The sequence below is a fragment of the Metopolophium dirhodum genome, chromosome 1 (assembly GCF_019925205.1).
Source record: "Metopolophium dirhodum isolate CAU chromosome 1, ASM1992520v1, whole genome shotgun sequence".
Lineage (NCBI taxonomy): Eukaryota > Metazoa > Arthropoda > Insecta > Hemiptera > Aphididae > Metopolophium > Metopolophium dirhodum.
Genome location: NC_083560.1, coordinates 50,543,922 through 50,564,300, shown reverse-complemented (window position 1 = coordinate 50,564,300; position 20,379 = coordinate 50,543,922). Strand labels below are relative to the sequence as shown.

Below are 20,379 nucleotides of genomic sequence, written 5' to 3'. Positions count from 1 at the left end.
CGGTTATATTATTATTATCATTATATCGTTTCGACGAGGCCGAAGAGCGGATTTCATTCGATCGTTTTACATAACCTGTCTTAATAGATTATTCGGGAGGTCAATTTTTGTCAGAATTAGCATAATATAATTCCATATACCTTTTGAGTATCGAATATTTTCAACGTGCAGCGTATTTTAAATTATTACAAATGATAAAATTGTTAGGTACCTATGTTAATATTTATATAGTAGTCTTAATTTTCAGAGGTACCCCGCGAAGTAGACAAGATCTTCTGGCCATAGTTATCGTGTCTGCATACTGATTTAAACCAACTAGGACTAGACCTAGAATCCTACTTACGTCCTACAATTTTATTGATGGTATCATTATTATTATAATATTATGGTAATCACTGCTGCAGGCTAGTAGAACCGTTCATTCATATTTCGTATTTATAATTTACAGACGAACGGACGTGGCACGTGACAAATTGTCACAAAAATCTATTGCACAACAATAATACACAAAAACGCATATAGGTACGCCGTAAATTAAATTAAGATAATCAACTGTAGGAAATAACATTAATGTTCGTGTATTCTTATTTCTTATGAACGTATTACTTGATTTCATTGAGTAGGTTTAGGTTTAGGTATCAACTTGATTATTTTAGAAAATAACGACACTTTGTGCCGAATATAGGAGTGGTTTTAACAGAAATGTAATTTTTCTTTGTAACTAGAATTAATTGACTAGTGCTCTAACTAAGTTATAAACATATTCCGGCTAAAATGTAAAAAAATCTTTTTCGATAGATTAAGACGAAAAAAGTGAGTACAATTTTAATAACAAAAATAAATATATATGTGAGACGTCAATAAAATAGATTATAAAAAATCTGAACATATTTCAGTCGACATTGGACAAAATTCGAATCTACAAAAAACAAAAAAAAACAAAATAAACAGTAATAGGTAATAATAATAATAGTAATTAGACACGACTATGCGATGAAAACATCGTAACATGTACACTTTTAAAATTGGTAGGTATTCCTTAATCCTTGTAAGTCATGGCGTTCAAGGTGAACTACAGTGATAATACGAAAGGCTGATATAGGCAATATAATATGTTTTAATAGGTATTATATAATGCAAAAGATAATAATTAATATTGTACGTTAATATTACTTGCTACCAATTAGTGATACATTTTTTCACCGTTTATAATATTATCATGGATTTCACTAATCGGACCGTTTAGTTAGTAATTATAAAATTGGTAGGTTAGGTTAGGACGAATTGAAGTTGCTGGATTACTCGAGGTTGTTTTGAATTTTCAATGAAACAAGTAAAACAAAAATAATACCCAACGGTTATAAGTTATAGCCATAATATATTTTATATTCAGACGTGTAGTGACTGTTTTAACAACATTTTTTGAGAATTTAAAACCTGCATTTAACATTTTGCATATTTTTACCTTTAAAATGGAAACTTATTTAAATATGTATATTTTGACTTTTCTTATTTTAGCAGAGTACTTTTCAATAGGTATTATAAATGCATACTTTGAAGTTGGATTGTATCTATAATGAAAAATAAAAATCGAATATATGTTTTCAAACATAATAATAATGTTTAAATAAGAGGAGTGGAGTTTGAACTTTTGAAGGGGCAAAGCGTGTGACCGCTCATCCAAACAATAATCATTCTTAGTAAACAAAAACTATTTACAAAAACTATTCGACGTCTGTGCGTCAAGTATTCTGCAGTACGATGTCAACGTGTGTTTTACGATATTGACGATCACTGCGTTTAAATCATTATGAGATTAAAAGGGTTTTTAATCGGATGACAATTTATTATATTTTTTTCTAGTAATTGGACTAACTCAAACTATCAACATGAAATGATGTATCCGTGTGGATCTAAAGTCGTTTTAATGTCACCATATAAACGCAGTATAATCGCGATATAATTAATGCAGCATGGTCATTCTCGCGTTGACCGTGGAAACAATATGAAAAACGTATAAATCGTAACGCCGCGGAGACGACCGAAACAAACATAGTGTACTGCAGCACCGGTGTCGTTTCGTGGACATCGCCAAGGACACAATTATTATTATTATTATTGTTTGTATATTATATTACCGTACATCGTACGTGGTAGTGTGGTACCTACGTGATTGTACCAGAGACACAAACGTTTGGAAATAACACATAAAAACTCACTGTGAATAATATAATAATATTATATTGTGATGATCGAGCGACGATGATACAAACGCATAGGTTTTGACGTGCCATAGTCGTGTATGTTATAATATAACATATTTACATATTAAAAATTAAAATACAAACATACGAATATGAACAATAACGCATTATGTTTTATTATTATAGCACCGAAATCGCGACGTGCTCATCTCTTAATAAGCAGTGATTCTTATATAGTATGATGTATAATACAATTTTAATAATAAAAAAATTAACAACACAGTAAGTGCGGAATTTTGTCTCATATACAGTCATATTTATGTCTTATACCTAACATTACTAATTAGGTATAAGGAGAAAGGGTATAACACCCACGTGGGTTGTTTCAGTTTTATTAACTAACTTACAACAAAATATTTACGTTCAGCTGAATCAGTTTCGTGTTGATAGCTTAAATATTAGAATGAATTGACCTTCCGAGTTATGAGCATTTTTAAATTGTAATATTTTATATTCCTATTCCTAATACGCTCGAAAATTAAAAAATTGAAAAAGCCCGACATACAAACACATTACACAGTAAATGTTCTTACCATTAAATTTGATAATAAAGCACTTTACTATTAATATATAATATAATAATATAGTGAAATCACTATGATCATAAATGCTGACTGGCGACTGCAACAAAACAATGGTTCTGCTGAGCGTAAATTTTCAAAGTACTTTTTACGCTTATAAGACGGAGACAACCATGTGGTTGAATCATTCTCCTCTAATTGTCAGCGCAACGATTTGTGGAATGTGATCATCGAAATCATTATTTACATTGACATATTGTAACGAATAGTGAATACGATCACAGTATTGCTTATAAACCGTACATTTTTACTTCTCGAAAATATCAATTGCGTCGTGCAATTAGCGTGCGATTTTATCCATCTGCCCCTTATGATTAAGTTATAAATTATAATTCACATATCTTATTAATTTTCGCTGTTCACGTATATTTTTTTTCACGTTAGTTTATAACTATATGCAGTTTAAAACTATATGCATTGATACCATCTACAAATTATGTACGCTATTTAAAAGCACATTTATAAATCTATAAGTCTATAACGATCAGAATAATATGTTTTATTCATTATTTTATTCATCCTAATTAATAAATCGAGGAAACAAAAAATTCACGGCCACACGAGTAAATTAAATTCGCAATACTGGGCTATTTGTGAAAGGATTTTACGCGGATAACGTGCGGGGAGATGCGAATCTCACGATAGTGCGATCCCGTAAACAATGCTATAATTAATATAGTATTGCTTATAATACCGAGTATAATGATTAATACATTTATTATTATATAATATATCATAATATTAAAGTGTTGAACAAATAAGTTATATCGTATATCCTTATTCCGTGGGATTGCAAAACCGACGTTCGTCAGGTTAACATAATATTATTATTATAACATGGGAAATCTGATGTTCGATGAAATCATACACGTGTTGCCGAAAAAGTACATTAAAAATATTATTATTATTATTATTATTCGTATTATAATTCAATTCAGCATCAACCATAATACGAACAAAGAAATACCATATAATTTAATATCAACACGTGTGTGTAATATAATATAACTACGTACTATGTATATATCCGAGGTACATATCTATACGGATTATATATTACATACTCGTATCATTCTCTCGTATTATGGAAATAATATATCACACACACGTACTCACAACTCCACCCACTCATACCGACAACCGACCGTTGATCTATACTTGTGGTGATTATAATACGTGTCTGTGCTTGATTTCGTGCAATCGTCATGCGTACCTATATATTATGTATACTGTATAATAATACAGCGAATACCGGTGTAGAGTCGGTTTGGTAAGAAAAAAAAATTGGAACAAAATGTCCTGCGTTGATTTTATAAGTATTAGACGTATGGAAAAACTTACTCATTTATCCTAGCAACCGACAGATATCGTGTTAGGAACGTGTCAGTGTGACACGCGTATATTATACGGTATACATATTACTATAGTCGCGAATTGTGAGTGACCTCATCATCCGGATACGACGTGTAAACGTTCCATCGCAAACCATATTAAGCGCGAATATATGGTTTTTAGCTAACGAGGTAAATAACCGAATACGTTCGATCAACGTTCAGCAGCAACTTGTTGATTAAAGAAAAAAAATAAATAGCTACGTTCCCCAACTTAACATTGACGATAATACTAAACCATTTCTTAAACAATAATAATATGAGCAATTGATGGGTCTAAACTTTTCGATTGTTATTAATCGAACATTTTAACTTATATTTATATGTACAATATACCTACTTATAGCCTATAAGTAGTTTAGTCTATGTATCCGTTATTATTTATTTTACCTACCTATACGCACTGCGTGTTTTAATCTAACGAAACATTTTTTAAAAATTATTTCATTGTTTTGCAGATATAATGTAAAATAGTATTTTGTTAACAATATATACCATATAAAATATAAATATATTAAAATGTGAAAAATCAATATTGGGAAATTAAAATACAAAAAAAATGGACCAGCGACAAAAATCAGATTAAAAAAATTGTTTTATAAACGTCAAACGAACATCAATTCACCAAGATTTTGCGTGTTATTGTTACAATTTTCACATTTTTGGTTGTTGTGGTTTTCTCAACAATGTCTGGGAAAACTAAACATCTAGAGATTATTTTTTTTTTTAATAAGTAACCAAGAATGTTGGTTATTTTTAAAAGGTGTAAAAACATGTTTTACTATCTTTTTGTGTCTTAAAATCTGTTTTATGTAGGTACCTGTGTCCTGTATACTGTAAATATGCTGTAGGTACTTAGCTACTAGTAATATTATATAAACGTTAGTATACCTATTCATTTATATCAATGTTTTAAATTTATAATATAATATTTTTAATTTTTAGACATATAAAACAAACAAAATAATGTATGCCGGTGTTCTGAATAATAATAATGTGCATCAGTCATACTTAACGCTGTACGCCTGTACTTGTGTAGTTGTGTACCTACTGTACATATAAAATAAGTTACAACTTGGACTTTATCGTAGTATTATCACAGATTATATAAAACAAATTAATATAATCTGTAGTATTATAATAATGTCATATTTTATCAGAAAATTGAAATCGGGGCCATTAAGCATATACCTAGGTACTACATTACTAGGTATAATCTTAACAAAAAAAAAAAACCGGTAAAACTAGAAATACGGTTCACTGCTATATAAGTAATTTAGAAAAATGTAGGTACCGTTAATATTACATGTTTATATAATAATAATTATTGATAAAAATGTACCTACCTACGTATGGTTTTCTAGGGCAAATAACACAAAGAGCAATTAACTTCAAAAACATCATTTGATTAACCTTATTGTGATTGTTCTATACACTGAAACATCCTACAATCACAGACAATTAGTAATGTATTTTTGCAGAAAAATAAAATAATTTTACCTATATTGACTACCATTTTAGCAGCGTATATTGATTTCAATAAATCAAAGACATATCATGACGACATTTTTATTTAACGAGAAATGTTTGATTTTTGTGGAGGAATATTTGTTTTCGAGCAGAATAATCATGACGTTTGAAAGTCTGGACATATAATTAAAATAAATATAAAGAAGGTAACCGTTCGCTGTGCAGTAGGAGTCGAGTGAACCTCGTCATTGAGTAGGTATAGGCACTCTAATGGATGACGTGTAAAATTCGGATTCAATGATAAATCATTGTATACGATGAAAAACGATTCTTAGCTAAGATGGTCTAACTTTTTTGGTAACCAAGGTTACCAAACAATAATTAAAAAATAATATTAAGATTTTAGCAAAATGTTCTAATTTTTTTTTTTCCGATTATTTTAAAAAGTATTGAGACTTTTAATTTTTACCTCCTAAAAGTACCAACTAGATCCATTTTGCTACAATAAACTTCCATGGAAGTTGATGATAAGAATTCAAGGAATTTTTTCTAAAAAGTGTCTTCTGACACAAAAATAAATTAATAAATAAACACAATTAATTGTAAAATACTAAAAACAATACATTCTTCGATACGCTCAGAATCGAATATGATAATATTATAATATATATTACTTTTACAAAAGTTATAAGTTTAAAATAAATATTATGAAAATATTTAGCGATTTGAAGGACAAAGCTAGCCACGAGTTTGAAAACTAGGCTAAATGTAGGTATTCCTCTCTTAAATTTCTGCTAAATACCTACAACAATGATTATGGAATAACTCATCATTTTAAGAATTTGAAATTTAATGAGCATTATGATAAAATAAACATAGGTATGACAAGGAACTGAAATATCGTCTGGTCTTGCTTATAAAACCATTCACCTCATAATATACTGAAAAATACAACCAATAAAAAACGAGAACTGTATACGGATGGTTGAAGGGGAAGAGGGGGGGGATAAGGAGCATCGTAGCATTAAGTAAAATTGTCATCATACTTTGTTATTTTTTCATGGTAAGCATCATAACCAGCTTATTGGTTATCGTCCATCACACACATTATTTAGGATTCGTGGAAGTGTAAATAATCTAGTACCATAGTTACTTGGCTTATTGAAAAGTGAATAAATTTAAATGTTCTTTGCATAACGAGTTAACCTAACTCGTTACTTAACTTATTTAAGTAACTTCATTACTTTTATTCTAAAGTAACGAGTAAAGTAACTTAATGATTTACTGAACATTAAAAAAAAATTAATATTCAGGGCCACTGCTCGACTAGTTTTTGGGAATAATTCTAACATATCATATACATTATATAAATTAATTACAACTATCAAATGTGATATATTCTTTTTAAGCTGTTGACTATTTCTTCATGGAGTACATTTGAGTACATTTTGAGTTCAGGAAACGAAAAATAGATTACATATACTCAGATTCGGAGTATTTTTTTGTAATTGGCTGCAGGTACTATATAGATTTTATTATAGCTTAAGGTCATACTATAATAGATGATAAAGTTCTAACTTTGATTAAACACGATGATGAACGACTTTTGCTAATTGTTTGATAATTATTATATGGATTAGACTTTGGAATAAACGCTAAAACAATTATAGTTGTTATCAATTACTATTAATGTTGGTACTTAAGTACCTTTTAAGAAATAAAAAGTTGTAGGTATGGGGTACCTAAGTATAATATAAAAGTATATATTATTATGTGTATAAAACATAAATACATATATTATACCCTATTAATTTTATATATTTATTGTCTCTGATGCAATTTTTAAATCGAGTTACAAGGACTTTTGAAATTTTATAATAATAACTTAGGTGGATAATACAATATACACGATACAATATGATCCATTAATATAATATATGGTTATAAATTCACACTGTTATAATATGTTGGACAATCATATTTTATACCGAGTGGCGAGTGATCCATTTCATGTAAGACACTCATTATTCAAAAAATATTTTTTTTACATAATTTTTAGTAATTAAAAAACAACACTTTTCTAAAAACATATATTTATATAGTTATACTCTTTTGAATGACAACATGCATTTTATATACCCGCAATTATATTTTTTCCTAATTTTTATCGTTATTATTCACATTTACTTTACTTTTATAAAAACTATTAAATACATATATAGGTGTCTAGGGTGGGTCCAGTATCCCATTTAATCCCTCAACATCATCTTATATTATAATATAAAATATACTTATGTGTTATTGTGTTATAATTTTTACAAATTGTTTATTACAAATAAAAGGGGAAAAATAGGACACAATAAGTTGCTAACTCTGCACTATGACCGTAATTATTATCGGACACTACATTGGTTAACGTTTAATAGCACGGAGCTCACGCGGCAAGTTAGCAGCTATCATTACATGACCTTCCAAGGTCTGGGTCGATGACTATTAAAGAAAAACAATAACCACGGACGAGATACCTAACCTTATTCGCATATATGTTAGTAGGTGTTCGTTTTGATATTTGATGTATTGCATTTTTTTTTTTTTTTTTTGAAACTTTATACGTCCAATACAGGATTATTCGTAAACATCAAACATTCACCATATTCTGTTAAAAATGTATATGTATTAACATTTTAAGAAATGTTTTTTTTTAAATTTAAAAAAAAATATTTTTATATAGGCAATTTAAATTTATAACAAAATAAAAATATATAGGTATATAGTTTTTATTCAAAAATATTATTTTGTAATGAATTTAAAATATGTACTTTTTCACAATACACGTTGTATACACTTTAATTGTATACTTTTCGAGATAATGAGTGCAGTTTACTGGTAAAACAATTACCATTACCCAGTTTATATACGCGTAGCATGACTAGCTAGTGTGCAGTGTTGAATCCAGACAATTTTTCTCGTTGTGAGGGGGCTAATTTTAGATTTTGAGCGAAGCGATGAATGTGTTGATTTTAATTTTTACTATGATGTGTGTGTGTTTTTTTTTAATTTTTTTTTGTGTGTCTGTCATCACTTTACATCGTTTGGGGCAGTAACACTGTTTTAATTTTCTTCAACAATATCTTGTTTGATGGGGAAGTGAATCTAATTGGTGCATTCGGGAGGTCATGGTTTGTATATTTAGCGGTTCAAAAAACTTGAAAATTTAATACAATGCTCCTGATATATTGTTACAATAGCAGTTGAAAAATATTGAAAATACATATTATACACAAATTTATAAGCATTTTCAGTTCGAATTTTGACCGAATTTAAAAATTATTTTGTACCTAGTTAAAAATGTTAAACTTTAAAATGTTCAACTTTTATAGCTAAAAATTGAAAATTTAAAACAAGGTTTCACGTAAATATTTACTTAAATAAATTACGTTATTCACAATAATATCATCAAAAATACTGACCGCCTTCGCTCAGTATCGTTTTTCGTATACATTGATATTATAATATTGAATTCAAATTTAGCACCATCCATTACATTGACTCACTTGTAACCTACTGTACAGCAAAGTGACACCCACTTGCCCGCCTTTTTTTTTTTTGGTCTTATATTTTTGTATTATGAATTATATTCTTATTTATTAGATATTAAAAGTTACAATTAAGGCTAAATAATTACAAAAAATAGTTTCTAGAACGTGATTAAAGAAGTTCTAGCTAATCGTAATGGCATTATATATTCAATGAGTACATTTTGTTGACAGCTGTATTTGTCACGAGGGAAATGAAGTTTCAGTGTGCCCTCTGGAGACCTAACACTGGATTTAACACCGTATATAGGTTAAGTGAACCTACATGGTACCAACCTAAACTAAATAGGTATCCAAAATCATTTTTCTCATTTAATAATACGTTAAAAAGTTTTATTTTATTGAAATTTTTATCACAATTTACAATTCTTACGTAAATTTAAAAAATATGCAAAATATCATCATTGACGAATCTGTAGTATTAATAGGTCTCTATAGTAGTTAGATCAGTTTTGAATTACTTTTATAGGACATCGTATTATTAATACGCATTGATGCATCATCGATCATGTTGGCTATATTAACACAAATCACAGTATATGTATATATAAGGGACCTACTTAATAGTTACCTAATTAAGTATTATTTGTTTTTAATTCTGGTATAGGTACTAAATGTATTAAATATTAAATGAAAAATAGTATATTATGGTCTTATCATGTTTAAACCGGTATTGAGAAAATGTAATTCAAAACATCAATACCATAAACAAATATAATAAAGTATATCTTGGTAAAATAGTGTAATATCTCGATAATTTTAATTTAACCATAGTCACAGTGCGCAATGTGTCGACAGACAATATTGATATCGTGATAATCGAGCTAATACTGTTCGCGTGAACTTCTTTAGGTGCAGCACAAGTGACAACCGAACAGTCATTCGCAAAATAATATCATAGGTACCTAGCTTAATAATAATAATTATAATATAAGTATAGACAATCATGACTTATTATAAGTAAATAAGTTATAACTATACATGGATATTACGGGTAGGTATAATAATAATTCAGAAACTGCGATATCGACATAAGTTAGGGTTATCGAAACTCTGAACTGCAGAACGATATTGCAAAAAAAAATATGTCACTGCTAGTAGTGTTATGATATTCTTTATAATATTATGCGTATAATCATGAGTCATGGCCAGAGCGAGAACGATACGATAATATTATTACAATGACTTTGGAAATTAGAACAAAAGTCAGTAGTGACGACCTTTTCGCTAGTACACGTCTAGATGCCTATATCTACCATTCGAAGGAAATCGCCTATATTTAGGTACCTACTATACATACATTTTAGGCACGACCTGTCACCAACATATTATTAGGTACCCATATACATAATAAATGATGTACGTTTATGGAAACAGACGACGTCGCGTCACGCACAACATCACTTACCTTTGGTCTTGGTCATCTTGGAATATAGGCGTATTAGACGATTCGATTGGATATCGGCGAGACGGATGGACGAAAAATGTAGAACGGGTCAATTTCGTCGTGGACTGCGCGGACTGTGGCGGCGGAAAGTGCGTACGACCGTTCGTACGTCGACTGATGAGAAAACTGGTCGTCGATTCGTATTATTTTACTATTTTGTTTGGTGGCGAGCGCGCGTGCGACGGGTGGCGGCGGCGGCGACGGCGATGGCATGTGTGCGCGGAGGACCAAAAACACGCTTACATAATATTATGTATATTATTATTACCTACGACTGCAGTCACACGGACTTGTATTCTTATTTTTTTTTGTTTTTTTCTCATTCACTATCGCGAATGGGAGCTTCTCGTGAAGATTTTTCTCATTAATTTTTCCTTATCAAGCCTACGGGGTCCGCGCCCGCCTGCTACACATCCTTGACACGCGCTCATACTTATATTATAATATACCTTTATACAACGACGGCGGGACGGACGTTGGCCAGGCGAAAGGACTATGATATTATTATCACTAGTAGCTATAATATTATGATGTATATATATATACCTAATTATTATATTAATATACATGCGATCGCCGAACGGACGTGCCGCCGTAACTTTTCAATTTACAATATCATTCTGTTTTTTGGAGCTTATTAGTGTAGGTACATAATGAGGCCTACCCAACCCAATCGTAAGGAGTGTTGATACAAAATTCTTTTTAACTTCTTTTTTTTGTTCTCATTATGTTTTTGGACAGAGTACAAGATTTTAGAGTTTTATTTGGGTATGGTGAAAATAATAAATAATACACATATTAGGCAATAACAAATACAACATTGAAATAATTTAAGAAAATAAATAATTGTAAATAATGTATGTAGGTAGGTATACTGATGGTATACTAGTGGTACAAAACAATTTTAAAACAATTTGAAATCGATTTTTATTTTTAATTACGAAATTACAATAATTAAAATTAATTATACTGCATTAATCTATTAAAATTTATATTATCGTTATGTGACATACATTATGTAATTTTTGGCACGATATCTATAGTAGTTAATGGTGCTCGATAATGTAGACAATGTATAAGAAACTTCCTGACACATCATTTAGGGGGAATATTCCCAACTCATTTGTGTATTGCTTTTCATTTTTTTATACTCTGACATTTTGAGGAAATAATTTTAGAACATTTATTTGTTTTAGTGAATCTATTTTTTTAGTAAAATAATAATTTAATTTTTATGCAGTTTTGTATAAAATTACTTTGAAAGTTGTAAATAAAATTAAATATTAGTAATTATTATTATAATAATTATTAATTACAGAATATTATTAAAATAAAAAATGCTGATGTACCAACAAAAAACATTGAGCATTTCCGGGTACGGCGTACCTATATGAGTTTAGATTCTTGTGTCATCACACTGTTTGATCCCTATATTACGTTTTACATCTATAATGAACGGGAACTGAGTAATGGAAATGTCCCAAATTTGTTTTTTTTTACAAATTATGTAATTTTTCTTTTTGTCAGACATCGAAGCGATATCTTATTTGTATGAAGGCCGCAGACACGGAAGATGTCGTCGATCAATATATGACTGCATTAACATCAATCAAATACACCATTAAGAACCTACCTATAATTATAAAACCGATAAAAATCTGGGCATAACATTATATGTTATGAAACGATAATAAATTGTTTATGTTTTACTGTTTTAGTATTTTATATTCTTTTCCGAAAGTTATTATAGGAAGGTATACTCTTTTCGTATTCACCAATACGTAAAAAAATCAGAATTTGTACCTATAAAATGCATATTTTTAAATTATTTAGTATTCCTATTTCCCATTTCCTATAGGTACCTACATATTATTGTTGTATACAATAACGGAAATGGTTTCATTTATAATATTATTATCAGTACGATCAAAAAAATGTGTGACGGATTTGATTGTCAAATATAGATAATAATATAATATATAATATATGTACCTATGGAATATTTAGGGGAGTTTAGCCTCCCAAGTCCCCACATTTCCACCTATGTAACAAATGTATGACTAATGACTATTAATGCAAAATATGAATGGTTGTATCTTTTAGTGAAGCTGCGTAACCGATTTAAAATATTATGTTTGTTATCAGAGTCCACATTAATATCTTATAGTTTATCTGGGTCAAAAATATGTGGGTGGCCTGATATATTTTATAAAAAACAATTAACACGATAAATGATTTTTGTAAGTAACTACTAAAATACATAAATTAGGTCAAGACCTAATTAAAAAAACGTTTGTTTTTATGTTTATTTATCCTTGACACATGAATACCTGTTATTAGGAATAATATAATTTATCTATTGATAACTCTATGAACATTATTATTAATAAATCATCAATAAATTACTATATATGTATAAAACAAGCGTCAAGAAACCACATTTTAAACTTTAGTAATCATGATATTCACTAAATTTTTAGACTTTACGAGTTTTAAAATTAATACAAAATATAGTTTACAACAAAACTACCAAATAAAATATAGGTGGGAAGGAACTCAAGGAACGAAAGTTTTAGCAATACTCTTAAAATGAAACACGCAAAGGAAAGCAATAATGAATAATTCTGGTATAAAAGTATTTAAATGAGATAGTATTTTACGTAGATACCCTAAATTCCACAGTACCGGTATAATACTCTATATGCATATGTTACATTGAAGTCTGCAGTTTCGTAAATAATGTTGATTTAATTTTTCAAAATTAAAAATCGGGTCACAGAAAAAATGCTATATGTATAAAACCTGTTACCAGTCAGGTTAGATTTCTTTAGTTTGTCGAAGAGTACCAAAAGTAATATTACATCTTGGACAATTTACTTTAATGATGTCAGAGCAAAAAGAACGGTGGTAGAGTAACCAAATAATTTGTTAAGTAATAAATTTAAAAAAAAATCAATTCAGAAAAGAGCTTAGCCTTAGACAAACTATGGACTATGTATGTATATAATATAATAACCAAATTACTAGCTAATCCTGTACGGCGCTGCTCATAATAAAATACCTGTGGATTTACCCTGTCTTAAACTCCCTTAAATGTAAACTACAAATATTTTTAACTCTGTCACTTGGATGGTTTTGACCAAATATAAACTACAGGTCTAAAATGATATCCAATTATAATAACAATTTTATTCTCTGTAACCAATGGCAACCTATACAAACAATAAAATATACTTTGGGGGACGGAGTGGCCGAGCGGTCTAAGGCGTCGGTTGCGACGCAGCCGGCGCCGGTTCGATTCCTTGGTCACGGGTGGCATTTTTCTTCGGGCAAGTCATGGTGTCCGGAGAACAAGTGCCGCCATCCCCCACCCAGGCATGGCAGATACCTACGGGTGCCCAATCAAAAATTCTGCCAAACACAAACACTCACGTGTAAAAACCCACCACTTCAAAACCCTACCACCACCACCACAATACAACCCTACTAACAGCTTATGTTCATAGATACCGAGAGGATCAATAAAAAAAAAAATATACTTTGTTTTCTGTGAGTCAAAAAATCTTTGTGACAAAAAACATTGCCTTTTATTGAAGTAGATATACTATCTAATAATTGGGTAATTTTTTAAATATTTGAATGTACATAAAATAAAAATGTTCTATAGTTTAAATTTTATCACGTATACTTTGTTGGGTGTATGAACCTATCGACGAAAGGTCCAAACACATTAAAACTCCGGAAATTGGAAAAATTGGTGAAACGTGAAAACTTGGTAAATGAAGTACATGAACGCATAGGTTAATTAATACACTCTATAAGATCTAATATTAATATAATCTTTAATCAGTGTACCTACCAGAAATTGTGCGTAAGCTACTTAAAAAAGGATAATTACCCATATTGTTCGTAAATTTGATGAGTTGTGTTTTGGGAACCTACTACCTACCTACAGGCTACAGCACTAAATAATTGCAGCCCATTTAGTGTCGTTGTTGCCTTGTTGGTCCATTTATTTCAAATCGGCTGATTAACGAAATGTTTGCCAAAGGCGCTCCTAATTGGCAGCATAATTATACTTAAACTTAATATAATATATTAAATATAAACAATATATACCGTATATTATTATTTAATATCATAAGCGTGGATATTTACGTATTTATATAGTAAGAATAATTTAAAACATATTATATTTCATTTGTAGAATAATGCAAGAGACGAGAAGCCACTTGTGTAATATACACATATAATACCGTCAACCTGTAGGTACATTATGTTATTTACAGGCGGTAACCGTTAAATCAAGACACTGTGACACTGCACATATTAATAGACGCCTATTATATTATAGTACCATGATCAGTGCATGGTGGCGTGAACTTTTTTTTCCTATGAAGCAACTACCTTAAATAATTACCTACACCAATTTTTTCGAATTTTACACTTATCTTTAAACACATTTTAAACGCAGGTCGTATACGACAATGCGAGTATAAATTATAAACTAGTACCTATGTCCTATAGCCGTCTAGGTCTTGGAGACTGCAGGAGTCATTGGGATACCCACCACCACTTTTGAGTTTTGCATGAGGCGGCCGAATCATAAAATAGCTATTCACGGCGCCACTGAATTCATGATAATACTTTATCATATTATAATCGAATGATACAAGTACAACATTTTCAGTAATTTTTTTACTTCACACGCCCTTTGCCAATGCCATAATGAGAGAAGTGGAAGTAAGTGGGCAATGCCGAGTGTCTACACTGTATTATCTACATCGTGATTAGGACACTGCAGGAAGAATCAATCACGCGTTTCGGCGATAACGAGCACGAGGCACCCATCAGGCACAAACCCACACAGCTCACCCATTATATTATTGTACCTATTTAAATCATTAATTCTAACATGATATTATGTTAACTGTTAAATTACATTTTAGATTCTGACCGGAGCGATGAATGTATTGATTTTACAATGATGTGTGTTTTTATTATTATTATTGTTTTGTTTAGACTTTGAGCGGAGCGATGTAAGTATTGATTTTACAATGATGTGTGTGTTTTTTTTATTATTATTGTTTTGTTTAGACTCTGAGCGGAGCGATGTTAGTATTGATTTTACAATGATGTGTGTGTTTTTTTTATATTTATTATTAGGGTTCGGATTTGAAGGCAAATGCCTTTCTTTTATTAATCATAATAGAAAAATAATTTTTATACAAAAATGTGTTTCATTTAATTTCTTAGACGATGGAACCTTTTTTTTTGCCTTTTTTCGCCTTTTTACTTATAAATGCCTTTTTGCCTTTTTTTTACCTTTTGTACTTATAAATGCCTATTTTGTATTTAATTTTTCAGTTGATTTTATAATTTTATACGCAGCTTGCGTATTATCGCTACAAATGGGTTTTATTATTCGCAATATTTATCGATATCGTCTTAACGAGTATTTGGTATGGCCATAAAATTACCCGTACACCTATTTAAAGATTAAGATATGTTCGTAATGCGTAGATTCAAGATTGTTCGTCAGTCCGCCCGCATTTGTCGATCGCAATAATTGTCGGTCAATAATTTTTCCACACGTTTATTTTATTGTTTTTTTAATTATGCCAAAAGTTAAACAAAATCAAAATTCCAAGTTCAAAAAGTATGTTTCAGAATTCAGTGAAAATATTTTTTCAACCGATGGATTAATTTTATATTGTAAAATTTGTGACGTCAAAGTGTCAAGTGAGAAAAAATTCCATATTCAGCAACATATCGGAAGAAATAAACACAAAAATGCGCTTGCAAAAATTGAAAATAGTAAAAAAATTCAGCTTTTCATTAATAAAAATACCATTAAGTCAGATTTCAATTACGATTTGTGTAACGCGTTGGTTTCGGCAAATATCCCTATAATGAATAATGACGTTTTTAGATCTTTTTTATCAAAATATTGCAACAAAAATATTCCATGCGAATCGACATTACGAAAAGGATACTTTGATAAATGCTATGAAGAGGTTTTGTCGAAAATTCGTGAAGCTGTAGGTGAACATAAAATATGGGTGTGTATTGACGAAACCACAGATTCAGAACGCCGAAACGTGGCTAACATAATAGTTGGAATTCTACAACCAGAAAGTCCTGAAAATTTGTATCTTCTTCACACAGACTATTTAGATAAGGTAAATAGTAGTACAATTACCCAGCTATTTAACAAAGCAATGCATATATTGTGGCCAACTAATGTAAAATACGACAATATTTTGCTTTTTATATCTGACGCGGCTCCTTATATGAAGAAAGCGGGTAGTACAATTCAAACTTTGTACCCGAATATTATTCATTTAACTTGTTTGGCTCATGCATGTCATAACGTCTGTGAAGAAGTACGAGCATATTATAAAAATGTAGACCAGTTAATTTCTGAAATGAAAAAGACATTTTTAAAATGTCCTAAGAGAATCGCAGTTCTGAAAGAAAAATGTCCAGAATTGCCAAATCCACCTAGACCAATAATTACACGTTGGGGTACATGGATTAATGCAGTAAAATACTATTGTACACATCTCAATGAACTGAAATCTATAATTGAAGAATTCGAAGAAGAATCTGAATGTGTGAGAGCAGCTAATAAATATATTATGTTAATTAATAAATTATTATGTTTATATATTTTTTTTGTTTCATAACGGGTTGGGGCAGTTACACTGCTTCGATTTTCTTCAACAGTATCTTGTTCGATGGGAAAATGAATTTAGTTGGTGCATTGAGGAGGTCAACATTTAAAAGCTCAGTTGGTTTTTGACAAAATCGATTTTGGTTTTTAGTGTAACTTTAAAAAAATGACCGTATATACATGAAATATTCACTGGTTGTTTATTTTTTCATTTTCTATACACCATAAAACTTTGAAAATATTTTGACTCGTTTTGAGCTGTTAACAGACATTTTCAGTTTTTAATTTTTTAATTTTTTTTTCTATAATTGTCAATAAAATTTTATTTATTGTATAAAAAAGCGTGAAAATTTAACTCCAGATATATTGTTACTATAGCAGTTGAAAAATATCAAAAAATCAAATGCATAATTTTTTTTATAAGCATTCAAAGTTCGAATTTTGACAAAATTTGTTAAATTTAAAATGTAATAATTAATTTGTAGTTAAAAATGTATAAAATGTTCAGCTTTTATAGCTTGGAAAAAAGGTTTTAAAATAAGGTTCCATCTAATAGGTTATATATAAATTACTTTATTCACAATAGTATCATTAAATATACTTAGTATTATCGTATACTGACTGACCGTCTTCACTCAGAATCGTTTTTCTTATTCAATGATATTATACCATTGCTTTCACAAGACATTTAATTTTTGCTGGTTTATTACATAAAGATTCAATGTTGATGTTTTTTCTCCTTTTTAAATCCCCACTTAAATGATTTCTCACAGGTCCATATATTTTCCTAAGTACCTTCCACTCGATGATAATACATTTCTCCTAATCTCCTTAAGTTGTCGACTACGTTTCACAGACGGTAGGGGCATATTGGACGTAATAAGCTATAGTACCTCAATTTTTCCTTCGTCTCTCTTGATATTATTCTTAGACTTCGCAACTTATTCAGTGAAAAATATTCTTGATTGGCCGATTTGATCCTATGTTTAACTTCGTTGTGCATATCGTTTTTATAATTTATATTTACTCCTAAGATAAAATCATTAACCTGTTCAAAGGCGTATGGTCCGATTGTCAAATCATTCTAAATGGGCGAGTGGTGTACCATTAGCTATTGTACTCTGTTTTTGATTCGTTAATTATAAAACCCATATCCCGACTGGACAAGATTTATTTCTCCATAGTGTTTATATTACATCATTATGGCGATTATTTTCTAATATTATATGAAAACGTCATCAGCTTACGTCAACTTTGTCATATTTCCATTAGATTTTAGGCGCCATAGCGGCACAGCACCAAATATATATGTATATATATAAGTAATTACATAGAAATATATAATTATATAAACATAATAATATTACGCTCTATATTCAAACATCAAACCATGAACGAAATTTTTTAAATGAGAAGGATTAATTTATATGTTTTTAAGTGAAAACGAAGACCAAAACTGGTAAAAATTCACTTGAATAGAATAAAAACTACGTATGCTATAAATTATAATACTGCATGCTGAATGCAAGAATTTAGAAGAACAATGCATTGATGTAGCACGTCAAATGATCATTTTAGAAACAGCTTCGTAAAACATTAAGATTTAAGTTGTAGGTAATACATATATATTATGTCATCCACTGGTGTGATGAGCATCTAAACATTTTTAAATTGACATATTACATATTTAAGTGCACATTATAAAAAATATACTTTAGGCATATGATGTTACAGACAATGATGATAAAATAAATGACTGAGCAAAATGAAATTGCCTATTTTATATAAAAATTTATATTATTTTTTAGGTATAGTGATTTTCGGCAATGCCTAATAAAATTATGAAATGTTATTTGAAATGCTTTCTAAAAATATGAATATTGATTAGGCATGATGATCAATGGCTGATACGCTAAAGATAATTTGATAATATAAAGTGGCAAATGTTATCATACAAACCAAATTTATACGACTAAATTAATTATCTTTCAAATTTATTTTTATATGCTATAAGTGCCTTGGCAAAATACTGACATTTTGAGTTTATGCTATGCTATATTTCTAGCACAATGCACAACAAGCAGGCTTGTTAGTTTCATTTTGCAATTACATTTTTGAAATCATTGTTGTCCAGTGATTGAGTGATAATAACTAAACCCACCGTTTGCTGCAGAGTTACCTCCTTTTGTATCACGAATTTCATAATACGTAATTGGACATAATAATATATAGTTATGCCTACGGTGTGCGCATGGAACGAGCCAATCGAGCTCAGATTCTATATCTCGTTGAAGATTATAAATTATAATTTATTTTTTTAATTAAAATTATAATTTAGCGTAAAAATGACATAGAAACGTAAAACATAAAACTAACTATACAACATTGTCTGCAATCCTTTAGACGATTTAAACAATTCCTAGGCAATGTTTAAACATAATTATTATAATTATATAATATAATAGCTACGGCATTGTCATAATATACGATACACTTTGACTCGAGGAATTTTGGACATTCCCTATAGGAAATGTAGTTATTTTCTGAATTGACATCATTACGGAAACATATATAATACCTGAGTACATACAAAAGTATACATACTCAATGATTTAAATTAAAAATTAAAAAAAGAGTGAAAATTGTTTTCGTCGGGAGACCACTCGTAAATGATCGGACTGGCATCATGTGGACCATAGAATTTATTGGAATAAATGTGTATTCAAATGAACTGTATAAATCTGGAAAAAGTTCAAGTTTTTCCGCAATCCGCCAGAAAAAATTATACGTAGACAACATATTCCCGGACCGTATTTTATTGGAAACAAAAATTACGTGAACCGTATATAGTAATAATATGGACTGCAGAATTTCAAAATTCCAAAAAAAGCATACTGTATATTTTACAATGATACACAAGTACCTATGTATAATATTATATACCTATTATACAT

General features: G+C 29.7%; 1 protein-coding gene across 2 annotated transcripts in view; it reads right to left on the bottom strand.

Annotated features, from left to right (window-relative positions):
* LOC132935766 (alpha-tocopherol transfer protein-like) overlaps window positions 1–20,379 on the bottom strand; it is a 47,218-nt gene that overhangs the window by 11,233 nt on the left and 15,606 nt on the right. Inside the window, exon 1 of one of the 2 annotated variants that reach the window (XM_061002380.1) lies at window positions 10,711–10,884. The exons of the other annotated variant lie outside the window; for it this stretch is intronic. Coding sequence (XP_060858363.1) covers window positions 10,711–10,726 — 16 coding nt within the window. The 5' untranslated portion in view covers window positions 10,727–10,884. Of the gene's footprint in view, window positions 1–10,710; window positions 10,885–20,379 lie in introns of those variants that run through there. 2 annotated transcript variants of the gene reach the window in all.